The sequence below is a fragment of the Macrobrachium nipponense genome, chromosome 18, assembly GCF_015104395.2.
Source record: "Macrobrachium nipponense isolate FS-2020 chromosome 18, ASM1510439v2, whole genome shotgun sequence".
Lineage (NCBI taxonomy): Eukaryota > Metazoa > Arthropoda > Malacostraca > Decapoda > Palaemonidae > Macrobrachium > Macrobrachium nipponense.
Genome location: NC_087211.1, coordinates 17,334,982 through 17,360,836, shown reverse-complemented (window position 1 = coordinate 17,360,836; position 25,855 = coordinate 17,334,982). Strand labels below are relative to the sequence as shown.

At 34.8% G+C, this 25,855-nt stretch overlaps 1 protein-coding gene across 2 annotated transcripts in view; it reads left to right on the top strand.

Moving 5' to 3' along the window:
• LOC135196885 (uncharacterized) overlaps window positions 1–22,870 on the top strand; it is a 30,225-nt gene extending 7,355 nt beyond the window's left edge. The window contains exons 2-6 of one of the 2 annotated variants that reach the window (XM_064223659.1): window positions 14,961–15,103; window positions 16,646–16,856; window positions 18,203–18,334; window positions 19,357–19,539; window positions 21,882–22,870. In XM_064223659.1, the coding sequence (XP_064079729.1) occupies window positions 14,961–15,103; window positions 16,646–16,856; window positions 18,203–18,334; window positions 19,357–19,539; window positions 21,882–21,985 (773 nt within the window). In that variant the 3' untranslated portion in view covers window positions 21,986–22,870. Of the gene's footprint in view, window positions 1–14,960; window positions 15,104–16,645; window positions 16,857–18,202; window positions 18,335–19,356; window positions 19,540–21,866 lie in introns of both variants that reach the window. The other variant, XM_064223657.1, reaches the window with a different exon arrangement.
• The last annotated feature ends 2,985 nt before the right edge of the window (window positions 22,871–25,855 follow it).

Here is a 25,855-nt window from a genome sequence, read left to right as displayed (position 1 = left end):
CTCTCTCTGTTTCTCTGTCTTTTCTCTCTTTCCCCCTCCTTTCTCTCTCTCGTTTCTACACACATATGTACACACACACGACTTCTATATTTATCATCAATATTCATCATCAAAATCTAGGCGCCCTGAAATAGGCTCCGGAATTCTGCGTCGTCTTCCTTGCTTCAATTTAACGTGGCCAGAGAAGAGGGCCGCCCATTAGATTAGAAAGCTGTTGAAACATGTTGCTTTATTTCGTAAGTTAAAGTTCAAATGGTGGCAATGAATATGTCAGATGGAGAGAGAGAGAGAGAGAGAGAGAGAGAGAGAGAGAGAGTCGTTAATAAAAGATGCTGGCAAATGTCAGGAACATATTTAGGGATCTGAGTGGGGCCTTACCTCTACATCCTAAGCGCTCTCGACCAATGTAGCATATATGATAACAGTGCAATTGTTCAGTCAAGTTGATTCTGTTACAATTTATCAGGCAATAAAAAAATAACAATAATATAGTCTAGTGCTATTATTGTTTACAAATTGTAACTAAGCTATATAATTTGTTAAAAAAATAACAATAAAATAGTTTAGTGTTATTTTTGTTTACTAATTGTAACTAAGCTTTACAATTTGTTAAAACAATTAGATAATAACACTAAAAAGAGTTTAGTTACAATTCGTCGACAAACTAAAATTGTTGAGTATTAGTTTTGTATCTTTTGACAAATTGCAAGTAATCTCTAAAATACATAAAATAATAGGTTAGTTACAATTTGTCACTACAATAAAGTTACAATTTGTCATAACAATAAAAATAAAAAAAATGGTTCAAAATTTGTCAAAGAAATATAAATAAAGAAGAATGGCTTAATTTCATTTTATCACAACAATAAATAAAAATAAATTTGGTTACTATTTCTCACAGAAATAAAAAGTAAAAAAAAAAGAAATAGCTTTACAATTTGTCAAGGCAGAGAAAAGACAGGTAACATAACGGGAATTGATCTAGTGCACATTTTCTGTCTAATCTAGTTCTTGTTTTTGAAGGAGGTAAAAATACGACATTGCAAAGACCAGATTCCCGGAGCACTATTGACTTTCTGAAATTACCTATGCTGAGACAGTGCTCTCGAAAGGTCGCAAAGTGGGAGAGGTTCCTTTCGTTGTATCAAGCGGAGTTTGTGTTCCTTACTTTCCAGATGGATTGGAAGCTAAAAAAAAAACTAAAAAAAAAAAAAAAAATCCTGCATTTCACGTCATAGCATTTTGTTTTTTATTTGCAACACGAAATCGGGCTTCATCGATATATGAAATATTTTACTTTCCATAACCTCGCTCAAAACATCTATCGACCTGTTAGTTAGGTTCCTCCTCTCTACAGGATTATTGAACCATCTTACAATTCCTGCTGTATAATATATATATATATATATATATATATATATATATATATATATATATATATATATATATATCTATATATATATAGTGTGTGTGTGTGCATGTGGAGAGAGAGAGAGAGAGAGAGAGAGAGAGAGAGAGAGCTAGCTAAATAAATATGCTTTGAGGACAGCATCTTTTCAGAAGACACACACTATACACACACACACACACACACACATATATATTATATATATATATATATATATATATATATATTTCTTTATTCAATAGTGGTTTCTTGTCCTAGTTTCCACAACACTCCAACATTACACGCTTCACAAGAATGGTAAAATAAGTAATATATTATCTATTTACATTCTTCTTTTTTCTATTTTATTCATTTACTAGTTTGCTACATTTAATTTCTCTGTTTCAGTAACTGATCTCATCTCTCTGTATTTCCCATTGCCTTCTGTTATTTCTTTCAAATGAATATCATATTTTTTGGAAGCCTGAATTTCAAGTCAGTGTTCCCCTGTGGTGGGTTTGTTCCATATGAATAGGGTTCATCATCCGAATAATAATAATAATAATAATAATAATAATAATAATAATAATAATAATAATAATAATAATAATAATAATAATAATAATCTATTACCTCGTGCGAGGAGGAGTTGCTTGAATGGCAATTGTCTATGCAAGAGAACTCTGCATAAAACGTACGATAGCAAAGACTGTCTGACATGAGGCAAACACAATCGATGACGCATTGTGTGCCCAAGACCAAACGGTAATAAAAATCCTGATTTTATGTTCCTCTGTCGTGTCTGATACGCGCTGTTTGCAAGACGTTGTGTATTTTACCTGTCATCTCGAAGGACGTTAGGTATGTGTGTATGTGTGTATATATTATATGTATATGTATTGCAAATATGAAGTTACGCATTGCATATGAAGACGAACTCCACTGTACCTTATGAATAATCTGCAATGCTATTCAATTTATTTATTAAGTTTGTTAATTTATTTTCATCTTTTTTAAAATAAATTATCGCTTCCTTCTGTATTTTCTATTATTTTCTGTTACTTCTTAATGAACATATTATTTATAAGGTTGAATTTCAAGTCAATGGCCCCTTTGGCTGGCTTGTTCCATGTGAATAGGTTTCATCTGCTGATGATAATAATAATAATAATAATAATAATAATAATAATAATAATAATAACCACACTATAAATACCACCCAGTCGAATTGGAGGACTGTGATAGAGCAAAAAATAATAATAATGATATTTGTTCTGGTTGCTGTTTTCTTAGAAGCATATAAGGAGTAACATCTTTCTCATAAGCTCAATGGCACTTAAAGGTTCGTAACGTCTTACTTTCTAGAGAGTCCGAATATACTTTCTAGAAAGCTTAAAATTATTTTCTAGATGACTCAAATTTACTTTCTAGAAAGCTTGAATTATTTTCTGGGGAGCTTACATCTACTTTCTAGAAAGCTTGAATTTACTTTCTAGCAAGCTTAAATTTTTTTGCTTCCTAGAAAGCTTAAATGTACTTTCTAGAAAGCTTAAATGTACTTTCTAGAGAGCTTAAATCAAGTTTCTAGAAAGCTCGAATTTACCTCCTAGAAAGCTTAGCTTTACTTTGTAGAGAGCTTGAATTTACTTTCTAGAAAGCTTGAATTAATTATTTTAGAAAGCTTAAATTTACTTTCTAGAAAACTTGAATTTATTTTTTTAGAAAACTTATATTTACTTTCTAGAAAGCTTAAATTTACTTAATAGAAAGCTTGAATTTACTATCTAAAAAGCAAAAATTTGCTTTCTAGAGAGCTAACATTTTTTTTTCTAGAAAGCTTACATTTTATTTCTAGAAAGCTTAAATCTATTTTTATAAAGTTTATATTTACCTTCTAGAAAGCTTGGATCGACTTTCTAGAAACCTTAACATTAGTTTCTAGAAACGTTAAATAAACTTCTAAAAACCTCGAATGTACTCTCCAAAAACTTTAGATTTACTTTCTAGAAAGCCTAAAATCACTGCAGCGAGTTCACAGTTGGCTGGAGAAACTGCTTCAAAAATGCTAACGAATTTAGGCCTATACAGATTTAATTCTATTTCCTCATTCTTCTCTCTCAACTACACTATAACAAAGTTCTAATGCTAGGCCTTTTTTTTCGTGATGGCTTCCTTACTAAAATGTCAAAGTGACAGGATTATTATTATTATTATTATTATATTATTATTATTATTATTATTATTATTATTATTATTATTATTATTATTATTATTCAGAAAGAGGAAATACCAATTATTAAAAGAGGAAAATAAGTTAATACATAGATACAAATGTATCAAAATGCAAGATGAATAGTGTATAGATGCCTAATGTTATGCTGTATATTACTTACATTACGTACAGTTTACGTACATTTAATGTTCATAAACTGTACGTAATGTAAGTATTATACAGCATAACATTAGATATCTATACAGACTCTCATCAGACCCTCCGTTTGATCCTCTGTCCGATCCTCTGTCTGATCCATTAAATCAATGAGCTTTTCCTCTTGCTGAGCCATATCGTGTCCGGTGTTGTAGGAGAGCTTGAGATCTGTAGAATGCCAGAAAAATATCCATGTGGCTGTATGTGAGCGAAAGAAAGCACTTTGGATATTTAAAAATTACAATGTTTGTAGTTATCTTGTGAAATAAGCGGCATTGGTTGGGGTGAGTGAGTGTGTGTGTTGCGAGCTTGGGACCGGAGGGGAGGCGGGTGGGGTGAGCGTGTCTCTGGGTGCCTGCGAGTGCGGTACGACCCGTGCGAGTGCCTCGGGCCTCAGTCACCATCGATGCATGTGAGAGGTAGGACATGCGGTGGGGCTCCCGAGAAAACAGGCGCTAGAGTTCTAAGGTCCTGAGGAAAGGTTGGCAAGGACAGTTATCTGTAGTAAACTGTCGTTAATATCTTGAGTTACTGTAAGGGGTCCAATGTGCGATGCGAGGAGTAAACAGCAATGGCGGTCGTCTTCTTGGGATCCATAACGTCTGGTTACTCACTGCGCCATGTGTTGGCACATACATCCATGCAAGAAATGGAATGAAGGGTGACAAATTAAACCCGTAGATTCTTTAAAATCTCTTATAATGAAGATGTGCGTGACAGCAGCGGGAAGCAGGTTCATGCTTGTCACTACAATGACCACTGAACAGTGACTGATTATGTACACGGCGGGAAAAAAACCAGTGTGACACATCTAATTACATTGTTGCCACGATGCATAATGAAATAGTGGTCTTCTAGTACGTGCAATGGGAAAATATAAATGGGAACATAAATATCATCCTTCTACAAAATAATACTAAAGCAAATGTATATTAATGTTCATAAACTGTACGTAATGCAATATACAGCATAACATTAGATATCTATACAAATAGAACTATAGTGGATTCACATCAAGCGTGCATCTGATGTCTAGTCCAGTCCCTTCCGACGCTCTTGATTGGCTGTTGATAAGACAATCACAGGCTGGAAACTCTCAGTCTCTCTCGAGAGTTCACATAGGCAGGACGTACTATGTTCCACCTCTCCCTAAAAAAGTCACTCAGGGGAAACATATCACTATGAATCACTATACTGTGACCGGAAGTTATAAGCGTAAATCCACAATTATGTATGTATGAGAAAGGCTGCGTTTTTCAAAATATAAAAATTCTTAAACACGGAGCTTTTTCGGTCGTTTGTTGAGGAGGACGGTCGTGCAATCGATTGAAAGCTCCTTTATTTTTTTTATTTATTCACTTGTATTTTGGAAAATCAAACAGCTTTGCTCATATAATTGATTTTTACGTCAGTCTCGTTCACTGATCTCTACTGCGCTCAAAATCATTTTCTTTTTCTGTAGCGAAATATATAAGGAATGGCCTTGTGCACCAGAGCTGACGGACGTTATACCGCAATTACAGAACCTTTTATACGAATAAAAAAAGAAAAGATAAAAATAAGACAAACAAAAACTCTAAATGAAGAAAGTTGGCAGACCAAAAGGCAATCAGTAAGTCAGTCCCGTTGGGACAGAAGTTTTATTTGTTTATTTATTTTGTTTTTTTTTTGTCCGAATCATACGAGAGCACTGTCCACCTTCGGCCAGGAGCTGTAGGACGCTACATGTCAATTAGTGCTGCAAGAATAGAGGCCACTGGGACGGGAGCCGTTCCACTTCCTGACACCATCTGGTGGCAGGAGAGGAAAACATTTCGTACGAGTGTCAACAAACCTGTCTTATCATACGACTGACTTGGCACCGTCAACAAAATTTATTGGTTGACTTAATGCAGAGAACATCATTATTTTCTCTACTCCTCAGGTTAAATTATTATTATTATTATTATTATTATTATTATTATTATTATTATTATTATTATTATTATTATTATTAGTGCATTCCTAGGAAGCAGACCCTCTCTCAAGCATACTACTTGATCAAAAGTAATGGCTACTTCAGCAGCGTTACACTTGTGGAGATTCTTCTCTATTTCCCGAATAGCGGCTTTTTTCCGTGCTACTTAAACAGGCTAGGAGAGCGGCTATAGAGGCCACGATCAAATACCTCAATAGGCGCTCTACTAGCCTGTTTAAGTAGCGCGGAAAAAGCCGCTATTCGCAAAGTAGGGAAGAATCTCTACGAGTGCAACGCTGCTGACGTAGCCCATTACTTTCAATAAAGCTTATTATTATTATTATTATTATTATTTTATTTAGTAGTTATTATTATTATTATTATTATTATTATTATTATTCAGAAGATGGTCCCTGTTCATGAACAGGCCAATCACCAGGGCCATCGACTTGAAATTGAAGCTTCCAAAGAATATTATGGTGTTCATTAGAGAGAAGTAACAGAAGGTAATGGAAAATACAGAAAGAAATCACTGATTAAAGCAAAATAAAACAAATTAACAAATGAATAAATTAGTAGATGAAAGTTCCCGTTGCACGAGATCCTCGGGGATATTTGAACACCGTGCTTTAAAAAATTCTTTCCTCTAGTGCTTCTTGGTAAACAACATTTATTATTAACCAGTTTCAACTGCTTTCGGTAACTGCAGTAACTACTGTGGAATTTCCAGATCGTTAGAAGAGTTTGTGGTACACTGTTAAAAGTTTTCCGTTGAAAAAACGATAAAAATCCTGGCAGCAATGTTGCCAGGCATTGACCGTTTCAAAAACGGGTCCCGTAATTTTTAATGTACCGTATTTTCTCCCGTATTTGAGAAAATCTCGTATAAAATTTTAACCGTCAAATTTACGGTTATACCGTTAAGTTAACCCATAACATACCGTATAATTTACGGTTAATATTTTTACGCGATTTTCTCAAATACAGGTTAAAATACATATATACAGGCTGGGGCAAATCAAATGCCCGAGTTTTGATAGGCTATTAGGTAAAGTAAAACAATACTTACCGAATTATTTTTTGTTTTATTCGAATCAGTATATACTCTTAAAAAAGTACGACGGCCTTAGATTACCTGAGGGAATGCCGATGAGTCATCTCGAGGAAAAGTAATAGAAGATAAAAAAAAAAAAAAAAAAAAAAATTCACTGCCTGATCTCGGCTGAATCGAGTTCTGTAAAATCAGGAGTGACCGAAATTCATTATGCTAAATGATTAAAATAACTGACAGAATCATATCAAGGAATGTAACCCCATTTGAAAGGAAAAAAAATAATAATGTGTTTATTGCCGCAAGTAAAAACGCGATGTAAAATATAAAATTGGAAGAAAAAACAACATTAATAATAATTGAAAGAAAGAAGGCACCTAGATTATTGATAATAATCAGTAAAGCTTAATATTTTATTTTCATTAGGTCTTTGGAGCGCCAAATTCCTCACGGAATTCTAATACAGGCAGAAAAAGAAGGAAAAATACTTGCACTGTAATGTTATGAACATTATTTTATTTTCTAAAACATTCTATGTCTTAAGTCGCCAGAAGATTTGAAATATGTTAAAAATGTTAAATATGTGTCTTCGAATTACCAAAAAATGAAATAAACTGAAAGTACAAATTAATAGGACATCGGTTTGTGGTTTATGAAATAATCTAAATTACCTATAATTGAAATAATTAAAAATAATGATTGAAAGAAACAGGTTGAATGATCTTGGTAAATGAAATAATCTAATATACCGAAAAGTAAGGTAAAGCAAAAAGAAAAAAAGTTTGTCGTATATAAAATAATCTTATTTATCAAAAATATAAAAACTGGGAGAAATTAAAACTAACGATTAAATTGGTCGTATATAAAATAATCTTATTTATCCCAAAAATAAAAACGGAGAATTTAAAACTAAGGATTAAAAGCTAAAACAAACATTGGTCGCAAATGACATTATCTAATACACCAACAAATAAATGAATTAAAACTTACGATTTAAAGATATAAAATGAACGTTTGTGATATATATGAAATAACGTCTTCTGTGGAGGTTTATTTGACACAGTTCAAACAGACGAAACTTACAAAGTTGCAAAATGGGATATTCTGCGAAAAGTGAAACATTTGAGGCCCGGTCGCTGCTTATCATGTATTGACATTATCCACTTACACTGGCAAAAAATCCACACCTCCCCCCTCCCCCGAAACATCACACCTACACGTAAAACATTTCACAAATGAAACACCCCCTGAGTTTGCAACAGTAAAGCTGACACTACGGGCTGCTCTATGAGCAAGAGCCCGTGCTGGCATAAGGCCAGCTTAATCTTCAACAACGAAGCTGACCTAGGATATGTGTATCGTTCTAGTATTCTCCAGGAAAAATGCATGAGCTGCGGCCCATAAAACTTTAACCATTGTCCCGCGGTGGCCTGGTCTATATCGTTACCAGACGCACGGTTATGGCTACCCTTAACCTTGAATAAAATAAAAACTACTGAGGCTAGAGGGCTGCAATTTGCTATGTTGGATGACTGGAGGGTGGATGATCAACATACCAGTTTGCAGCCCTCTAGCCTTAGTAGCTTTTATGAGCTGAGGGCGGACAGGAAAAAGTGCGGACGGACAGACAAAGTCATCTCAAAAGATTGCTTAAGCCTTGAGGATGGAAACAATTTTTTTTGTTTTTCTTTATAAAAACATCTTACCCGGCGAAAGATAAAAGCGTTGCAGCCTTATGTTGACTTCCTGCTTCGTTTGTGGCCCGAAAATAATGAATACATTATGGTTATGCGACAATTTGCATATGTTAGTTTTAGCGACAGGCAAACGCAAGCACACATTTTATGTATGAATGTATACACAAACAGACACACACACATACATACATACACACACACACACACACACACACACACACATATATATATATATATATATATATATTATATTATATATATATACTATATATTATACAAACACTTTTCGTCACACACTTCCTACAGCTACTATTGACTTGACACAATTTCCGCTTTCTTCAACACTTTTGCAAAAAAAGTCTACCTGACGCAACTATTTCTCGACACCATCACGATCGATCGATCTTCGTCCTTACCTGTGCTCTTATTTGTAACCTTTGACCCTGCACTTCGGATTCGATTTCATTCTCATTTTTTGCACCGCTAATGCAAATCAAACTACCCACCAAGACTTCGTACCTTTTTCGTAGTTTTTCACGAATACATATAATAATTATCTGTTACGTCTCTCTCTCTCTCTCTCTCTCTCTCTCTCTCTCTCTCTCTCTCTCTCTCTCTCTCTCTATATATATATATATATATATATATATATATATATATTATGTATATAATTTGTATATCAATTTATAATCCTATTCGTTGGATTCGCTTGCAGCTCTAACGACACGACGGCTTCAAAGTCGTTCTGGATAAACGCGTCGCATTAGATCGAATCCAAACAGTCAATCGTAAGTGACGAGGGCTTAACCGTTTGATTGTCGTTAGTTCATCGCCCTCGTTGACTGGCATTGCTATAGCTGCTAGTTAAGGCGATGGTGAATTTTCTATAGCATGAGGTGGTCACTCTATAGCAAGTTAGATTTACGCATTGGTCGAATAGATAAACCAGCACAAACACACACACATATATGTAAATGTGCTGGTTCGGTCCCACGATACGACGAACTTATTATTTATCAACTACTGTGCATTTCAGGGCTGTGTCTAATCGATTTTCGTCGATAAAATCTGACCAAAGTATCTGTTATGGATTGTATTTCGGAAATAGCTATCTGAAACCACGGCCTAATTGGCAAAAATATGCAGTAATGCTTAATGTGGATAATTAAGGTACTTATCAGAGTAAATCAAAGAAATGTAAGGGGAAACTTAGCTAAATTTAGTAGGACCAGAGAGAAGCTAGTTGTGACGTAAACTATGACATCAGACGTAATAGCAGGGTCGCAGTAGTGTGAATCACAAATATTTAACACGCTTTTAGGATAAATATTAAAGGAAAGGCTAAGCAAATCACTGTTGAGAATGTCGATAATATTACGGTTTCCATTGGTGATACCACGGTAATGAATAAGAATTTGGTATATATACATGTGACAATATTAGAGCAAGGGGATTTGGTAAATATACATATGGCAATATCACTATATTCATTTTACTGTTTTATGTTGACTATAAGAATACATCGCAGTTATAACACTATTTCCATTTTGTGTGTACGTATACGGCATATGTATTTGTATATGTTCTATCACCCTCTTCCCTGATGTCGAAGTATGAATAATAACAATAATGATTAATGATGATGATTATAATATTAACAAGAATAATGATGATAACAGTAATGAGTATTAATGTAATTATAATCATTATGATTAATAATATCATTATCAACACTTTATGTGGCCGTGTCCATAGGAAAAACAAATTATGTTAAATAATGCATTTTTATTCATTGGCTAAATACTGGTCTTTATCCACATAGACCCTAAGACCGTTTGGCCAATTTCGCGGGTATCAGCACGATACTTTACATATCCTTGAAACTGCAGGGTAACAATGGTTTTCACAGGGGCTGTTTAAGACTTGGTGCATATTTCAAATCAACAGAAACTTAAATGCGCCATGGAACTGTATTACAAAATTATTCTCATTTAATTAATGCTCATTCCTTAATTGTACTCTACTTCGGAGTTTGAATGTGTGAAACAATAAAAGAATTCCATATACTACTGTTACTACTACTACTACTACTACCATAATCTGAGTCTTCATTCATAAAGTATATGGGCGGGGTATCCAGTAACGTACGTCACGACAGTATTAATGAGTGGGAGGGTCTTTAGTAATGGCGTTATACTAGCCTCTATGTACGAGCCTGCTAGATTTAGCTAAGTTTCCCTCTAAATTTCTTTGATTTACTCTGATAAGTGCTTTAATTATCAAAATTAGGCATCACCGCATATTTTTGCCAATTAGACCGTGGCTTCAAATAGCTCTTTCCAAAATACGATCCATATCCGGTGTTTTGGTGAGATTTTATCGACGAAAATCGATTAGACACGACTCTGAAATGCGCAGTAGACTATTCGTCTTCGGTTAACGTATATGGAAATATCTTGTTGCCGAGGTAGTGCGAATTGAATATTAAAGGATATTTGTAGCTTAATGCATATGTATATATATATTATATATGTATTTATATACATATAATACGTATTTATATTCATATATGTATATAACCTTAGCTAACAGCCAGCAACGCCAGTCGACGAGGGCGATGAACTAACGACCATCAAACGGTTAAGCCTTCGTCACGTAGGATTGACTGTTTGAATTCCATTTAATGCAACACGTTTTCCAGAACGACTTTGAAGCCGTTGTGTCATTAGAGCTACAAGCGACTCCAATTATTGGATAAAGCTGCCCGAATAAGATTATAAATCGCGTCCATTTGTATTCACAATACTCGTTACACTGCTATTTTGCCGGCAAATTCCCGTGTAAATGCTGTGATTTCATCACGCCAACACTCATTTGCATAATTAACAGAATACCGGGTGAAACTGAACTCGGGTTTATATTTTTTTTATCGTGTGAAAGTACCGGGAATCGTGGAGGGCGAGGGGCGGCAAGGGAAGGGGAGGGTAGGCCAGTCTGAGCTGATTTGAACTTTGTATTTTTGGCGATTTTTTTTTTTTTTTTTTTTTTTAGAATATAGGTTGAATTGTATATGTCTATCATTTTTGCTTGTAGTGGAAAAAAGTTTCATTACCTTCCCTCTTCGTTACCTTTTTGTTATTATTATTATTATTATTATTATTATTATTATTATTATTATTATTATTATTATTATTATTATTATTATTATTATTATTATTATTATTGCTATTATTATTATTTTTACAGAATATACGCGCCAAAGATAACGTCTTAAAGTCTCCCATACATTGGAAAGATTAAGAATATTTCCAGATCTAAAAGGGTCTTATAATAATAATAATAAAATAATGTTAAGAACGTGATCTAAATAAATTATGTCTGATCGGAGAAAAGACGATAGAACACTGACAGAATACAAGCTGAAACTATTAATTCATTCTATTTCGCCATCTTCACTCTCTATTTTCATAATAATTTTTGTTTGCTTCTAATCAAAACCAATAATGTTAAAAACGTGAGGTAAGTAAATCACTAACTACTAAAAAGTACTTTATTTTTTCCCTTTTTATCTACTTTCTATCTTTACTTTTTCCGTTTCCCTACCTTTTAGTCCATGAGTTGACCAGTCAGGAAACAAGGGACCTGGAGATAGAGAGAAAAAAGAGAATAAATAGAGAGGAAACAGAACAAAAGGGCGACTCCTCTCCGAAGCCCCATTCACAGGCGTGATTACATTCCACCCGGCGTCTACTGTAGACTCTCTGCCCCAAAAGTTTCCTCGTCGCTCATTGAGGACAACTTTTTGGCCGGCGGAAACTTTCCCTCTCCCACCCTCCCAACCCGACCCCCAAAACCTTTCATCTCTTCATATTTGCTAGCTCTCTGTCTCTGTCTCTGTCTCTGTCTCTGTGTCTCTCTCTCGCTCAGTCTGTCTGTCTGTCTGTCTGTCTCTCTTTCAGGATATCTGTCGGCCTGACTCGGTTTCCCTGTAACTTCTTCAGTGGCAACTCATTAGTAGAGAGGCCGATTGTCAGAAGTTGTACAATGGCTCTTCTCTTCCTCCTCCTCCTCCTCCTCCTCCTCCTCCTCCTCCTCCTCCTCCTCCTCCTTCTCCTGCTACGGTTTGTTCAGTCGACTGAAACATCAGAATCTCCCGTTTCATGCGACTTCAAATCTACAAGGAAAGGGCTTCCTCCAAACATTATTATTATTATTATTATTATTATTATTATTCAAGAAATGAACCATATTCATACAGAACAAGCCCACCACAGGGATGATTGACTTGATATTTAAGCTTCCAAAGAATAAGGCGTTATTATTATTGTTATAATTATCATATTATTAGAAGATGACCCTATTCATATGGAACAAGCCCACCACAGGGGACAATTGACTTGGAATTCAAGCTGCCTAAGAATATGGTGTCCATTAGAAAGAGGTCACATAAGTTAATGAGAAATAGAGAATGAAGAGTTCACTTATTATAAAAATGAAAAAAAAATACATTAATAAATGTCATAAACAAATTGTAAAAAATACAAATAAATGATTGAAGCAAGCGGTGAATTGTTGAAGGGTAGTAATACATTGCAACTTTGCTTGAACTGTTGACTAGCACAAATTGTTCTTTGAAAAACAATTGGTTTTCAAATCTTGGTCAAAACTTGATTTTCCAGGCCGGGTTCTGCTCCTGTCTCGTTTCTCTGTGAACTTTTATTTAAATTTTTTTTTTTATTTGGAGGGGCTTTGATCTGTCATAAGACCCTTTTTATTTTTATTTTACAAGGTATGCTAATTACAAAACGATTTTTTGTTATATTCACAATTGTTTTATACATATTTCCCATTACCCTCTGTTACCTTTTTTCTACTGAACACCATAACATTCTTTGGAGGTTTGAATTTCAAGTCAGTGGCCCCTTCGGTGGGCTTCTTGTTCCCTATGAATATGCTTCATTTTCTGAATATAATAACAATGTTAATAATAATAATAATAATACTGTTGAATAAAATGGCAGCATTCAGCGAATTGATCTTATATATTATCTTTTGTATTTTTCTTATTACTCGTTTCTCTGGCTCAGCGATACTTCTTAATAACTGGCCAATATTCATATTGGGAATATGAATATTGGCCGATTATTAAGAACTATCGCTGAACCAGAGAAACGAGTAATAAGAAAAATACAAAAGATAACATATAAGATTTATTCGCTGAATTCTGCCATTTTATTCAACAGTATTTGTTTAAAAGAGGGTCTTCTTCCCAAATAATCATAATAAAAATTAATAATAATAATAATAATAATAATAATAATAATAATAATAATAGTAATAAAATAATAATAATAGTAATAATAATAATAATGATAATAATAATAAACTAGAGAAACCTTGATTAGCAAAATACACACTCAAGGAGGCTGGCGACGCCATCCTTGACCAGCCTTCCTCAAATCTAACTTCATTTTCTAACTCTATTGTCTCGTCTAATTTCTGAGCCGTCGCCAAGAAGGCGTTCTGAGATGAGAGAGAGAGAGAGAGAGAGAGAGAGAGAGAGAGAGAGAGAGAGAGAGAGAGAGATAAGCCAAAGGGAATAACAGATGGTAATTAAGAAGATTATCCCTTCATCTCGCGAATGCTTGAGGGAGAGAGGCTGAGGCTTTCATCTCCGGGTGACATTTTATTTTCGAGGACATTTATCCATTTTTTTATCTCGGGGATTCCTGATATAGTACACTGAGGAGCTCAACAAATAGGAGTTATTTATAAAGGTGGTATCAGGGTTTTGGTAGATCGATTATTGTCTGAACACAGAATCTCTCTGATAGCGAGAGAGCGAAACTACTTTATTTGCTTAACGAGGATCTTTTTTCATTTCTCAACATGAACAAGGCAGTTATTTACATTTTACAGATCTTTCATTTCTCAATGTGATCAAGGCAGTAATTTATTACCTACACTCCTAATTTTATGTCCAGATCAAAATCCCAACTTAGGGATTGATATTTTGCTAAAAATTCTATAGCAGTTCAGTTCAATAGAGAGTCTTCCATTACTGATCAATTTTATATCCAAATCAAAATCACAACCTAAGGATTACTGCTTTGCCGTTCTACGTTAGGGGTAATGCCGTCAGCGCACCTCACGTGGTGCACTGCAAGCATTAGTAGAGTGTTCTTTGCAGCTTCCCTTCGGCCTCTAGCTGCAGTCCCTTTTCATTCCATTTACTGTACCTCCTTTCATGTTATTTCTCTATCACCTTACTCTCTTCAACCCAGCAAAGGTTTTCCTCCTGTTACGCCTTTCAAACCTTTCTACTCTCAATTTCCCTTTCAGCGCCAAATGCCCTCTTCGTGCCCAGCGCTTGGCCTTTGGAAATGATATTTTCTATTCAATCATATTTCTTGCCATTAATTCTGTGTCTGTGTTTGCAGGGGAAGCCCACCGGATGTCAGACGGTAGCGACAGGGCGTGTCCCGTATGCCCGTATTTTATTAATACCCAGACGAACGTCACAGCGCCTCAGGGTATGTCTGCCAACCTCACCTGCGGAGTCAGGAACTTATCTGACAGAAAGGTAGGTCACCGAAGATTAATTATTGTTACTATTATTTCATAGGTAGTAGACCCTTTTTCCAGCATGGCTCCCGTAGGCTTGATCCATATGAATATTGGTTTATCTGCTGAATAATAATAATAATAATAATAATAATAATAATAATAATAATAATAATAATAATAATAATAATAATAATAATAATAATAATATTTGAGGTGATAGTTACATCAGCTGCATTCACATCCAATTTATATAGTCTTCTCTGTCTTTCTGATAGCTGATTTTTCAGGGATAATGCATTCTGCCAGTAACTCGCCGATGTTTGTCATTCTTGGAGCAGGAAGCAGTTGCAAATCATGGCAGTTTTATTTTTGGCTGACAATGTGTATTTGTCTGAAATCAAACTACCCAAGTTTGTGACTGTTTTCCTGCGAGTGCAGTAGCCCTGAAAATTCAGTTATCAGAAAGGCAGAGAAAATTTTATATAAGATTAATACTGCTTAGCAGTATTAACTTATTATTATTATTATTATTATTATTATTATTATTATTATTATTATTATTATTATTATTATTATTATTATTATTATTATTATTCAGCAGATAAACCCTTATCCATATGGAAAAAGCTCACCATAGGAGCCACTGACTTGAAATTGAAGCTTGCAAAGAATATGGTCCTCATTAGAGAGAAATTAAAGCAGATATCAGAAATATTGACTATTATAAGCAAGTCACGATTAAGTGACTGTGATAAGTTATCTGGCGTCACAATAACCAGGGTTAGTGCCATCGAAGACACGGTCAGACGTGTATGGATTTTCTAAGGGTCACACACACTCGTAATCGATCATACCTGCAGATGGGTCAAATCACAAATGTCAAGTTTGGCATTTTGTTGTTGCAATACACATTTTCCTTCTGATGACGTTGCTTTGCATTGCAAATGAAATCAATCTAGGCTCTTGAAATTCTGGGATGGAAAATGGAAAACCAATAAAAAATTTAGATAATTTTAACATATGAAATTCCTGGGTCTGGGAAAATGAAATCAAATAAAAAAATTAGATTAATCCAGCATTTGAAATTCCTGGGTATGGAAAGTGAAATCAATAAAATATTTAAGATTAATTTAGTATTTGAAATTCCAGGGTATGTTTTTTTTTTAAATTCCAGGGTATGGAAAATGAAATCAATGAAAATTAAATTAATCCAGCATTTGAAATTCCTGGGTATGGAAAATGAAATCAATAAAAAATTAAATTAATCTAGCATTTGAAATTCAAGGGTATGATTTTTTTTTAAATTCCAGGGTATGGAAAATGAAATCAATAGAAAATTAAATCAATCTAGCACTTGATTTTCCTGGGTATGGAAAATGAAATCAATAAAAAATTAAATGAATCCAGCATTTGAAATTCCAGGACAGGGAGAAAGAAATCCACAACCCTCATAGCATTTGAAATCAGGGACCACTTTCCATGCCTTCCAATATGGCGAGTGCTGGAACCAACTTTAAACAAATCTGTCCACGATTCCTTCTTCCCTTCCTCGTCGCAGGTCTCGTGGATCAGACGCAGGGATCTGCACGTGCTAACTACAGGGGCCTTCACTTACACGACCGACGTCAGGTTCCGGGTCCTGCACCTGGAAGGGTCCCCGTACTGGACGCTGGAAGTCGGGTCCCCCACCGTCAACGATTCGGGGGTCTACGAGTGCCAGGTGTCGACTCAGCCCAAAATATACCGAAGGTTCACCTTAAACGTTATTGGTGAGTTTGTTCGCCGGAGGTTGGGGGCGGCGGCGGGGGTGGTGGGGTGAGGGAGCATATTCCCGAAGAATTCCATCACAGTTGGTGTCAATGTAAATATGTATTAGAAATATATCTCGTATACAAAAGAGAATGTCTATTAGAAATGTATATAAAAGCGAGAGCTTTCGAAAAAGAATTGAGCAGTTTCTCGAAAGCTCTTGTATATATATATATATATATATATATATATATATATATATATATATATATATATATATATATATATATATATATATAGTATTGGTAATCTTCTTAGGCACGAAGATATGGTAATTCAGTTGTATTCCACTTAGGAAAATGAGATAAACCATTTTCATTTTCCTATGTGGAATACAACTGAAGATATATATATATATCATATATATATATATATATATATATATAATATATATAAATAAACTCATTTGAATTATCTTTCAAAATTCTTTTGAATGAATTTCGTCCTGGAAAAAACTGGAAACTGGAATGAACAATTCATCGAATATAATCCAAGCAGCGCAAGTGTCACGATATACAGACAAAGAAAACAAATGTGGAATTCCTGATTCCCGATTCCTTCCGAAGCCTTATAATGGGGAAATGGGAATTCCTCGGTTCCAGTCACTGAATCATTTTTCTGCTTGTGAACTCTGGAGTTCGTAATGGAAGCTGCGGGTTTTTCGTAAAAAGTAAAGTTCCGAAAACGGTTTCAAGATGTCAGTGCAAGACGAGAGAGAGAGAGAGAGAGAGGAGGAGAGACGAGAAGAGAGAGATGAGAGAGGGGGGGGGGGCGGGGTCCATAAATGATTCCAAGATGCCAATGCAAGGCAAGTTTCGAAGAGAGTCAACTTTCACCTGAGAGAGAGAGAGAGAGAGAGAGAGAGAGAGAGCGGGGTCCATAAAGACCAAGAGCCAATGCAAGCAGTTTGAAGAGAGAGACCTGAGAGAGAGAGAGAGAGAGAGAGAGAGAGAGAGAGAGAGAGAGAGAGAGAGCAGTATACAAAAATGCAGCATGAACCACCCAGGCTGAGAAGAATGAAAATTGGAAAAAGAAAAAATTGGTGGTTTACACGAAATCATTTAAGACAGTAACGATATTCCAATTCAACAGGAGCCAATAGTGCATTACTCTTATTCAAAGAGAAAACAAAAAAATTAGATACAGATAACAGTATAGGCAAATAATTCAAGTTAACAAGCAAAAAAAATATAGATATCTTTAAATATATTATTATTATTTTTATTTTCTAGAGCAAACTGGATCTACTATCTAAATAACCCTCTTTTTCTCTGTTAATCGTTCCTCCTAACTGGGGAACAAACAGTTCCTAGGGCGGAGATCACGGGGACGCAGCAGATTTTCATGAAGGCAGGAAGCGACATCAACATCACCTGCGTGGTGGCGGGCGCTGTGAGAGGAGCCAGCGTCAAGTGGTACCACGTCCTCCCGCAGCCGCGTAAGTGGTTATACTTTTGAGGTGCACTGTACTCTCATGATTTTCTCTTTAAATGTTTTACTTTTAAGGTGCGATGTACTCTAATAAATTTCTTTCTAAATGTTTTAGGTACATTGTACTCATAATGTTTTACTTTTGATGTGCACTGTACTCTTACAATTTTCTCTTTGAATGTTTTACTTTTGAGGTGCACTGTACTCCAATGATTTTCTCTCTCAATGTTTTACTTTTGAGGAGCACTGTGCTCTAATGCATTTCTCTCTTAATGTGTCATGCTTAGACATTTTTTTCTAAGCATTGATACTTATTTTATAATTCTCCTTATATTTTACTCATATTTTTAGTCTATTTATTTATTCATTGACTAAATTATTCTTTTTTTTCTAATTTCTGGTCTCTTATTTTAGTATTTCTTATTACCTTCTGTTACCTCTTTCTAGTGAACGCCATAATATTCTTTGGGAGTTTGAATTTCAAGTCAATGGCCCTCGTGGTGGGCTTGTTCCATGTGAATAGGCTTCGTCTTCTGAATATAATAATAATAATAATAATAATAATAATGATAATAATAATAATAATAATAATAATAATAATAATAATAATAATAATAATAATAATGATGATGATGATGATGATAATAATAATAATAATAAGTTTCTCCCTCTACATGTTTCACGCTTTGTTAATTCAACATTTACCAAATTGTAGTCATGATCTCTCTCTCTCTCTCTCTCTCTCTCTCTCTCATATTTGATACTAGTTACATTGAACGAGGAAAAACAGATATCTCTTTCTCTCTCTCTCCCATCAAAATTAGATAGAATTAACGTATACACACACATATATAAATAAATAAATAAATAAAATTATATATATACACTAACCATGAAAAACGAGAGTTAGAAATATGTCTTGGTGTGTATATATGAATAAAAGTATATAGAGATTAACAAGGCAACAGCTCCTGTTGTCAAAATATGACCCTCGACAGGATACCTCATTCACGTGTCCTCATCCACCAGGCAATGGCGTCTCAACGATCGAGATCAACATAGGCGAGAGAGGGGGCGTTCAGCTGGTCACCGACAAGAACGAAGGAACGAGCTGGCTGCTGGTCACTCACGCCACCTGGAAGGATGCCGGGAACTACACCTGTGCACCTGCCTACGCCAGGCCCGCGTCGGTCTCCGTGCACGTTCTAGACGGTAACTATAAATCTTTGGTTTCCCTTGGCTTGCATACTATATAATATGTATATATGGATTTATAATATATATATGTATATACACATGCGTTAGATCTACATCTATGTATGTCAAGTGCTTCCGCGTACCGAGTATACATCTTCAGGGTATGTGATACATGAAAGCACCTACATAGTACCAAGTCTTTAAATTCCCATCTTTCCGGTGGTTTTCTATATACTTGTTACGTGTAGTAGTACATATGCGCGCACGCGTACGCACACACACACACACACGCGCACATATAATATACACCAAGAAGTGTAATTCAAAGAGTCATAATGACCTAACATCTCTATTTGTTCACACGATTTTTATAATACCACTGCAAGCCTTGAATCCGAACGGAAAATGTGCTGAAAGTAAGGTATATCTCAATCAACCAGCCTCAAACCTCACTCAAACAAACACACGCACCACCCCCCTAAATAATCTACTATAGTATATATGGTGAGCCTATGCTTAGTCTGGCTTTAGTACAAGTGATTATTCCTCGAGAGAGATATATGGACGTATGAGCTGAAATGAATTCTTATCACTCTTTCTGGTACGGTGAGTTAAGTCATTGTTGTTAGGGTCGAGTCTCAAGAGGAAAAAATCATCTTATTTCCCATTCATATTCAAAGCTTCCAGTGGTTACGCATATCATAGAACTGTACTACTAAGTAAGAGGTCACTTTGTAATTTAAAGACACAGCACCCATAGAGTTTACATAGGTGAATCAACCTTTTCAGAAATCCGAAATACTTAATTTATTTTTTATCTAAATGGATCTTGTTTTGCTCTAGCGAAAATGATCTGAATTCGACAGAAATATGTGCGTACGAGTTGGAATCAGTTTCTAACTTTCTTCGTGGTCACGATAAATTGGATTAGATTACTTGAGGTGAATTATGGTGCTTTGCTAAGATTATACCTATAGGTATCGCCTCAACTGTTAGTTCTTATCTAAATCCTCAATACATTTACCATAAATGTATTATTCAGACTGATAAATTTATGATTTTCTGACGACATTTCGGTTACATTCAAATGACGAAAGTCAATATCTGTTTTTGTTTAGTGTGTGACTTCCCCTAGCACGGCGCACTGAACTTCGAAGTATTCTTTTACTGAAGTTTGGGTTCATTCTCTAACTTACTTAAGTTAGGCTACTTTTATTGAAGTTAGGCATCTTTCAAGATGATACTTTCGTTCAAGTTAGACTTCTTTCATTTAATTCTTCCACTAAAGTTAGACTTATTTCAGGGTAATTCTTTGACTGAAGTTAAGCTTCTTTCAAAGTGATTCTTTAATTGAATCTAGGCTTCTTCCGGTTTCCAAGCTTACAAACATAGTAGTCTTGTTATGAATACTAATTCTATATTATGATGACGACGTTGATCCTAATTACAATAGTAGATTTGTCATCTTGTTTTCTTTCTCTTCACAGCCTGCTAGAAAAAGTCAGGAGTTAGTCATCAAATTCTCTCTCTCTCTCTCTCTCTCTCTCTCTCTCTCTCTCTCTCTCTCTCTCTCTTATAATTATTTCCTCTATTTGTGGGAGCTACCATAAGGGAATCAATTCTAGTACGTGTTAGAAGATAAAAAAAAAGTTATCAAGCCATGAATAGATTACTTCGTGATTTCCCGCTCACTGATGATCTCAAGACCTGACATTCTATGAGAAATTGCGAGAAGAGCTTCGCAGATGCACCTCCCACTTGCCAAATGAACGTCAGTTTGTCATTACACTACCAAAAGAAGGAAATTTAAATTCCGCTGATACGTGCATATTTCCGTCGAGACTAGGCTAACATTATTGAAACTGCTTTATTGAAATGTATACCCACAACAGCTCTCTAGATAAATTGGAAATGTTTTAACTGTCTGTTTACTGAAATGATTTTGAGTTAATGATAACATTTTCCATTGAGAGGTATATATATGTATATATAATACATGCACACACATATATGTATATATATTATAAACAGAGTACATGGCCACGAGGAAACTTAGATAAGAATGCAAGATCTTCCAGCTGTGCTCTAGGGCATCGCCAAGCAATTTCTCGAGGGCCACCCAATCTGTTTATGTTTCCTTATATGCCATTGTCACCCAGATAGAAGTTATATATTTATATGTGTGTGTGTTTTGTGTGTGTGAGTGTATAAATATATAGACATCAACACCCTTACCCGCCTTCCATCACACACCAACACCAACAGCCAACGCCCACACAGACATTAGAGGCCACTAACTTCCTCCCCCTCTTTTGAAAGCCAAGAGCAATAATTCTCCTTAGGCGTTCTGGTTGCAGAGGAGACGCCGGCAGCCATGCAACACGACCTCCTGCAGCCGAGTTCGGGAAGCCACCGCCTCTCACCCGTCCCCCCGGGCTTCCTACTCGTCTCGTGGCCCTGATCCAGGCGCTGCTGCTGCTCTTCTCCCACGGGGGGAGCGCCGCGCCCGACGACAGCAGCAGCGCAGCGGCGGTGGCTGCGGCGGCTAGTGGCTCCACTGCTCTTCTCGCCGTTGCGTCAGCAGCCACGAAGGGCGTCGTCCTCCTGGCGACGGCTCTGGAGTTCGCCTCCCTCTGGGGCGGTTCGATGGGCACCGCGCCCGCCGTCGTCGGTCCCAGACGCGTGGTGACGAGGAGGGCGGCGGCAATGACGACGATGATGATGTCTCCGTCGGCGCCTTCGGCAGTGTTCTTTCCTTTGCCTTTCTTCGATGTAAATATATCTGGATTATTTCCGCGACAGCTGAAACAGGCGCTATAAGGGCGCGTTGATCTATCGTGTGTGTGTGTGCGTATGTGCGCGGATGTTTGTGCGTGTGTTGGTGACTACTCACTCAACTATTTTCTTATACGTGACGGAGAGATTTCCCGGCAGTTGTCGTGTCGATGTGAGGGAGTTAAATGATATTTATTTTTGACTTCGAAAAAGATTCAGGATCTTCGGATGATTGAAAGAAAAAATATAAATAAATAAAAAAGTAACAAGATGGATGTGTCAACTTAGATGTACTGAGACTGATAATAAAACAAAAAAGGTTTTGTTTATCTCGTGGTGTTTGGTCTTCATCATCATCATCATATTCGTGGAGGCTGATTTGAAAATATACGACGATATATTCTCCTATGACCTTGGGTTTTTTTTTGTGTTGAATAACATTTTACAAAGCTTTTGCCAATCAGAGATGAGTCAAATATTTTAATTTGTAAAATACTTAACCTACAGTTGTGTGACTATCTGTCTATCTATATAAATGATTATGTTACACACACAGGTATACACACACATATAGTACTACATACATAAAACACATACTACATATACACATACATACATCATATGTCATCGATATTACTTAACATACATACCTACTTACATGATATTGTATATATATAGATTATATATATAATATAAATATATATGTATTATAAATATTCTATATATATATATATATATATTCTACTGCACAACATAAAAAGTTGTTACTGCTCAAAGCACGTACTGATATCTTATTTTAGTGAATGGTGAAAGAATATTATATGATCTTGACAATAAAGATGAAAGTACAGTCTCATTTTGTAAGATGTCAGTACAAATTACTATTTAGTTACATCTCTGCACTGTATACGATTCCATACATGGCCTCATGTTCGAAATGGTGCTAAGTAACTAAACTTCAAGAAAAACTAATACAGAAATGCGCATCTCTGGAGTCTTTTGTCAATAGGCATCTCAATAATTACTGATCTCGAATGTTGAAAATAACGTCATTTCAAAGATCCTCTGTCAGGGCTACATTATTCTGAAATTCCCCCATCGGCTCAAAAATGATTTTGAGCTCATGTATCAAATTATTTTGTTTGTGATTTTATATACATATATATATATATATATATATATATATATATATATATTATATATATATCTATATATATACATATATTTCCAACTAGTACTTTACATAGGATCGAGCCTGAATCCTTCCACGGCAAGGACTGGGTTCTCTTTCCATTGGATGGAACATTTTCTCATGTTAAATGGAATACATTATAATATTTTGTGGCCTGTGCCATGTAATAATCTTATAAAGTATTCCTTTTCAATGGGGTGTCCTATGTGCTTGAAATATCATCTTTTTTTCCAGAGAAGATGCAATGCATTACTACCCTAATACAATCCTCCTCGTATTTGAGTCATTGACTTATATTTGATGTACTTTTTATATTAATTATTAATATAAATTTTCTATTTTTCAATAAGTGATCTCTTCTCTCTGCGTCTCCCATTACCTTCTGTTTCTTCTTTCTAATGAACACCACAAATTCTTTGGAAGCTTCAATGTCAAGTCAGCGGCCCCTCTGGTGGGCTTGTTCTATATAAATAGGGTCCACCTTCGGAATAATAATAATAATAATAATAATAATAAAATCCTAATAATAATAATAATAATAATAATAATAATAATAATAATAATAATAATAATAATAATAATAATTGACGTTGCGTGACGTCATGGCGGCTCGAATTTCCATTGCTGGTATTCGTGGGGCGGGGGTGTTGCTTGGTCTAGCATTATTCATATATACATGTAATCATATGCTTCTTAAGTTGATGGGGAGGAGGAACTACTTTATTTTGTGGGGGCTTCTCCTGATCCACTACCGTGATCATATTTGAATAGCCCCAAGAGAAACGTTGGCCACTAGTACAAGATTTCGACAGCACCCAACAGTGTAAATAACCCTACGGACTATGCAACCCACATTTCAATTACTTTTCATACTAAATTAACGCAAAATATTCATGAAATTGACTGCTCCTTATAAACCACATCGACGGGTTACTCGACAATTGTGGTAACAGAGAGAAAGCTGCTTATATGAAAAACAGAGGACACTCTTACCAATTTGAATGCAGCTAATGCAGCAATATCTTTCACTGATACCTGTTTGAAAGAGGATCTTCTTCCAAAATAATAATAATAATAATAATAATAATAATAATAATAATAATAATAATAATAATAATAATAATAATAATAATGTTATTATTATTATTATTATATAATTAATATTCATTTTATTATTATTATTCATTTTATTAATTATTATTATTTCATTATTATTATTATTACTATTATTATTATTATTATTATTATTATTATTATTCAGAACATAAAACTATTCATGTAGAACAAACCTATAGGGGCCACTGACTTGAGATTCAAGCTTTCAAATATCATTATTATCATTACTATTATTATTGTTCAGAAGATGAACCCTATTCATGAGGAACAAGCCTACCACAGGGGCCACTGAGTTGAAATTCAAGTTTCCACAGAATACGATGTTCATTAGAAAGAAGTTACATTAAAATTATAGGAAATACAGAAGGAAGAGTACAAGTATTTGAAAAATTTATAAACGAATATATTAACAGAAAAATAGATAAAAATATAAATAAATTAATATAATACAAGGATACAAAATTATAAATTTGTTAAAGCATAAGGTGAATTGTTTTAGTCAGGAGTAAAGGAATTCTCCCGAAGATTTATAGATACACAAATAAAAATACAAATAAATTATTAATAGGTGAATTTTTTTTTATTAAAATCGAAGTTTAATTAATTTAGTCCTGAGTTAAGGAATTAACCTGAAAATTAATAAATAAACGGATAAAAATATAAATAAAACATTACAATATTAGGCGAAAAAATATGAAATTAATTACAAGGTGAATTGTTTTAGTCGACAGTGGAGGAATTCACCAAAAAATATATAGACGAACAGATAAAAATCTAAATAGTTTTTATTATAAGAATAAAAAGTGAAAAATGTACGATTTAAAATACAAGGTAAATTGTTGTAGTCGAGAGTGAAGGAATTCAATTGAAACTGTGTGGACAAAGAGAAAAAAATGTAAACAATTCATTATAATATATAATGAAAAATATGTGAATTTATTAGCATATCAGGTGGATATTTTAGTCAAGAGTCAAGGAATTCACCAAAAAATTTGCAGGTGAACAGATAAAAATATAAATAAATTAATATAATAAAAGGTGGAAAAATAATAATCTAATATAATGCAGTGAAAAAATTCATTTATTAAAAAACCGGGTGAATTGTTTTAGTCGAGAGTGAAGGAATTTATCTGAAATGTTACTTCTCCAAAAACAGTCAGCTCAGTGCATCTAATTTACACGTCTGGGATCTCAAGGTTTGACACCTGTCAAATGCTCAGCGCTCTGTGAGAATCAACTGTTTGTGGA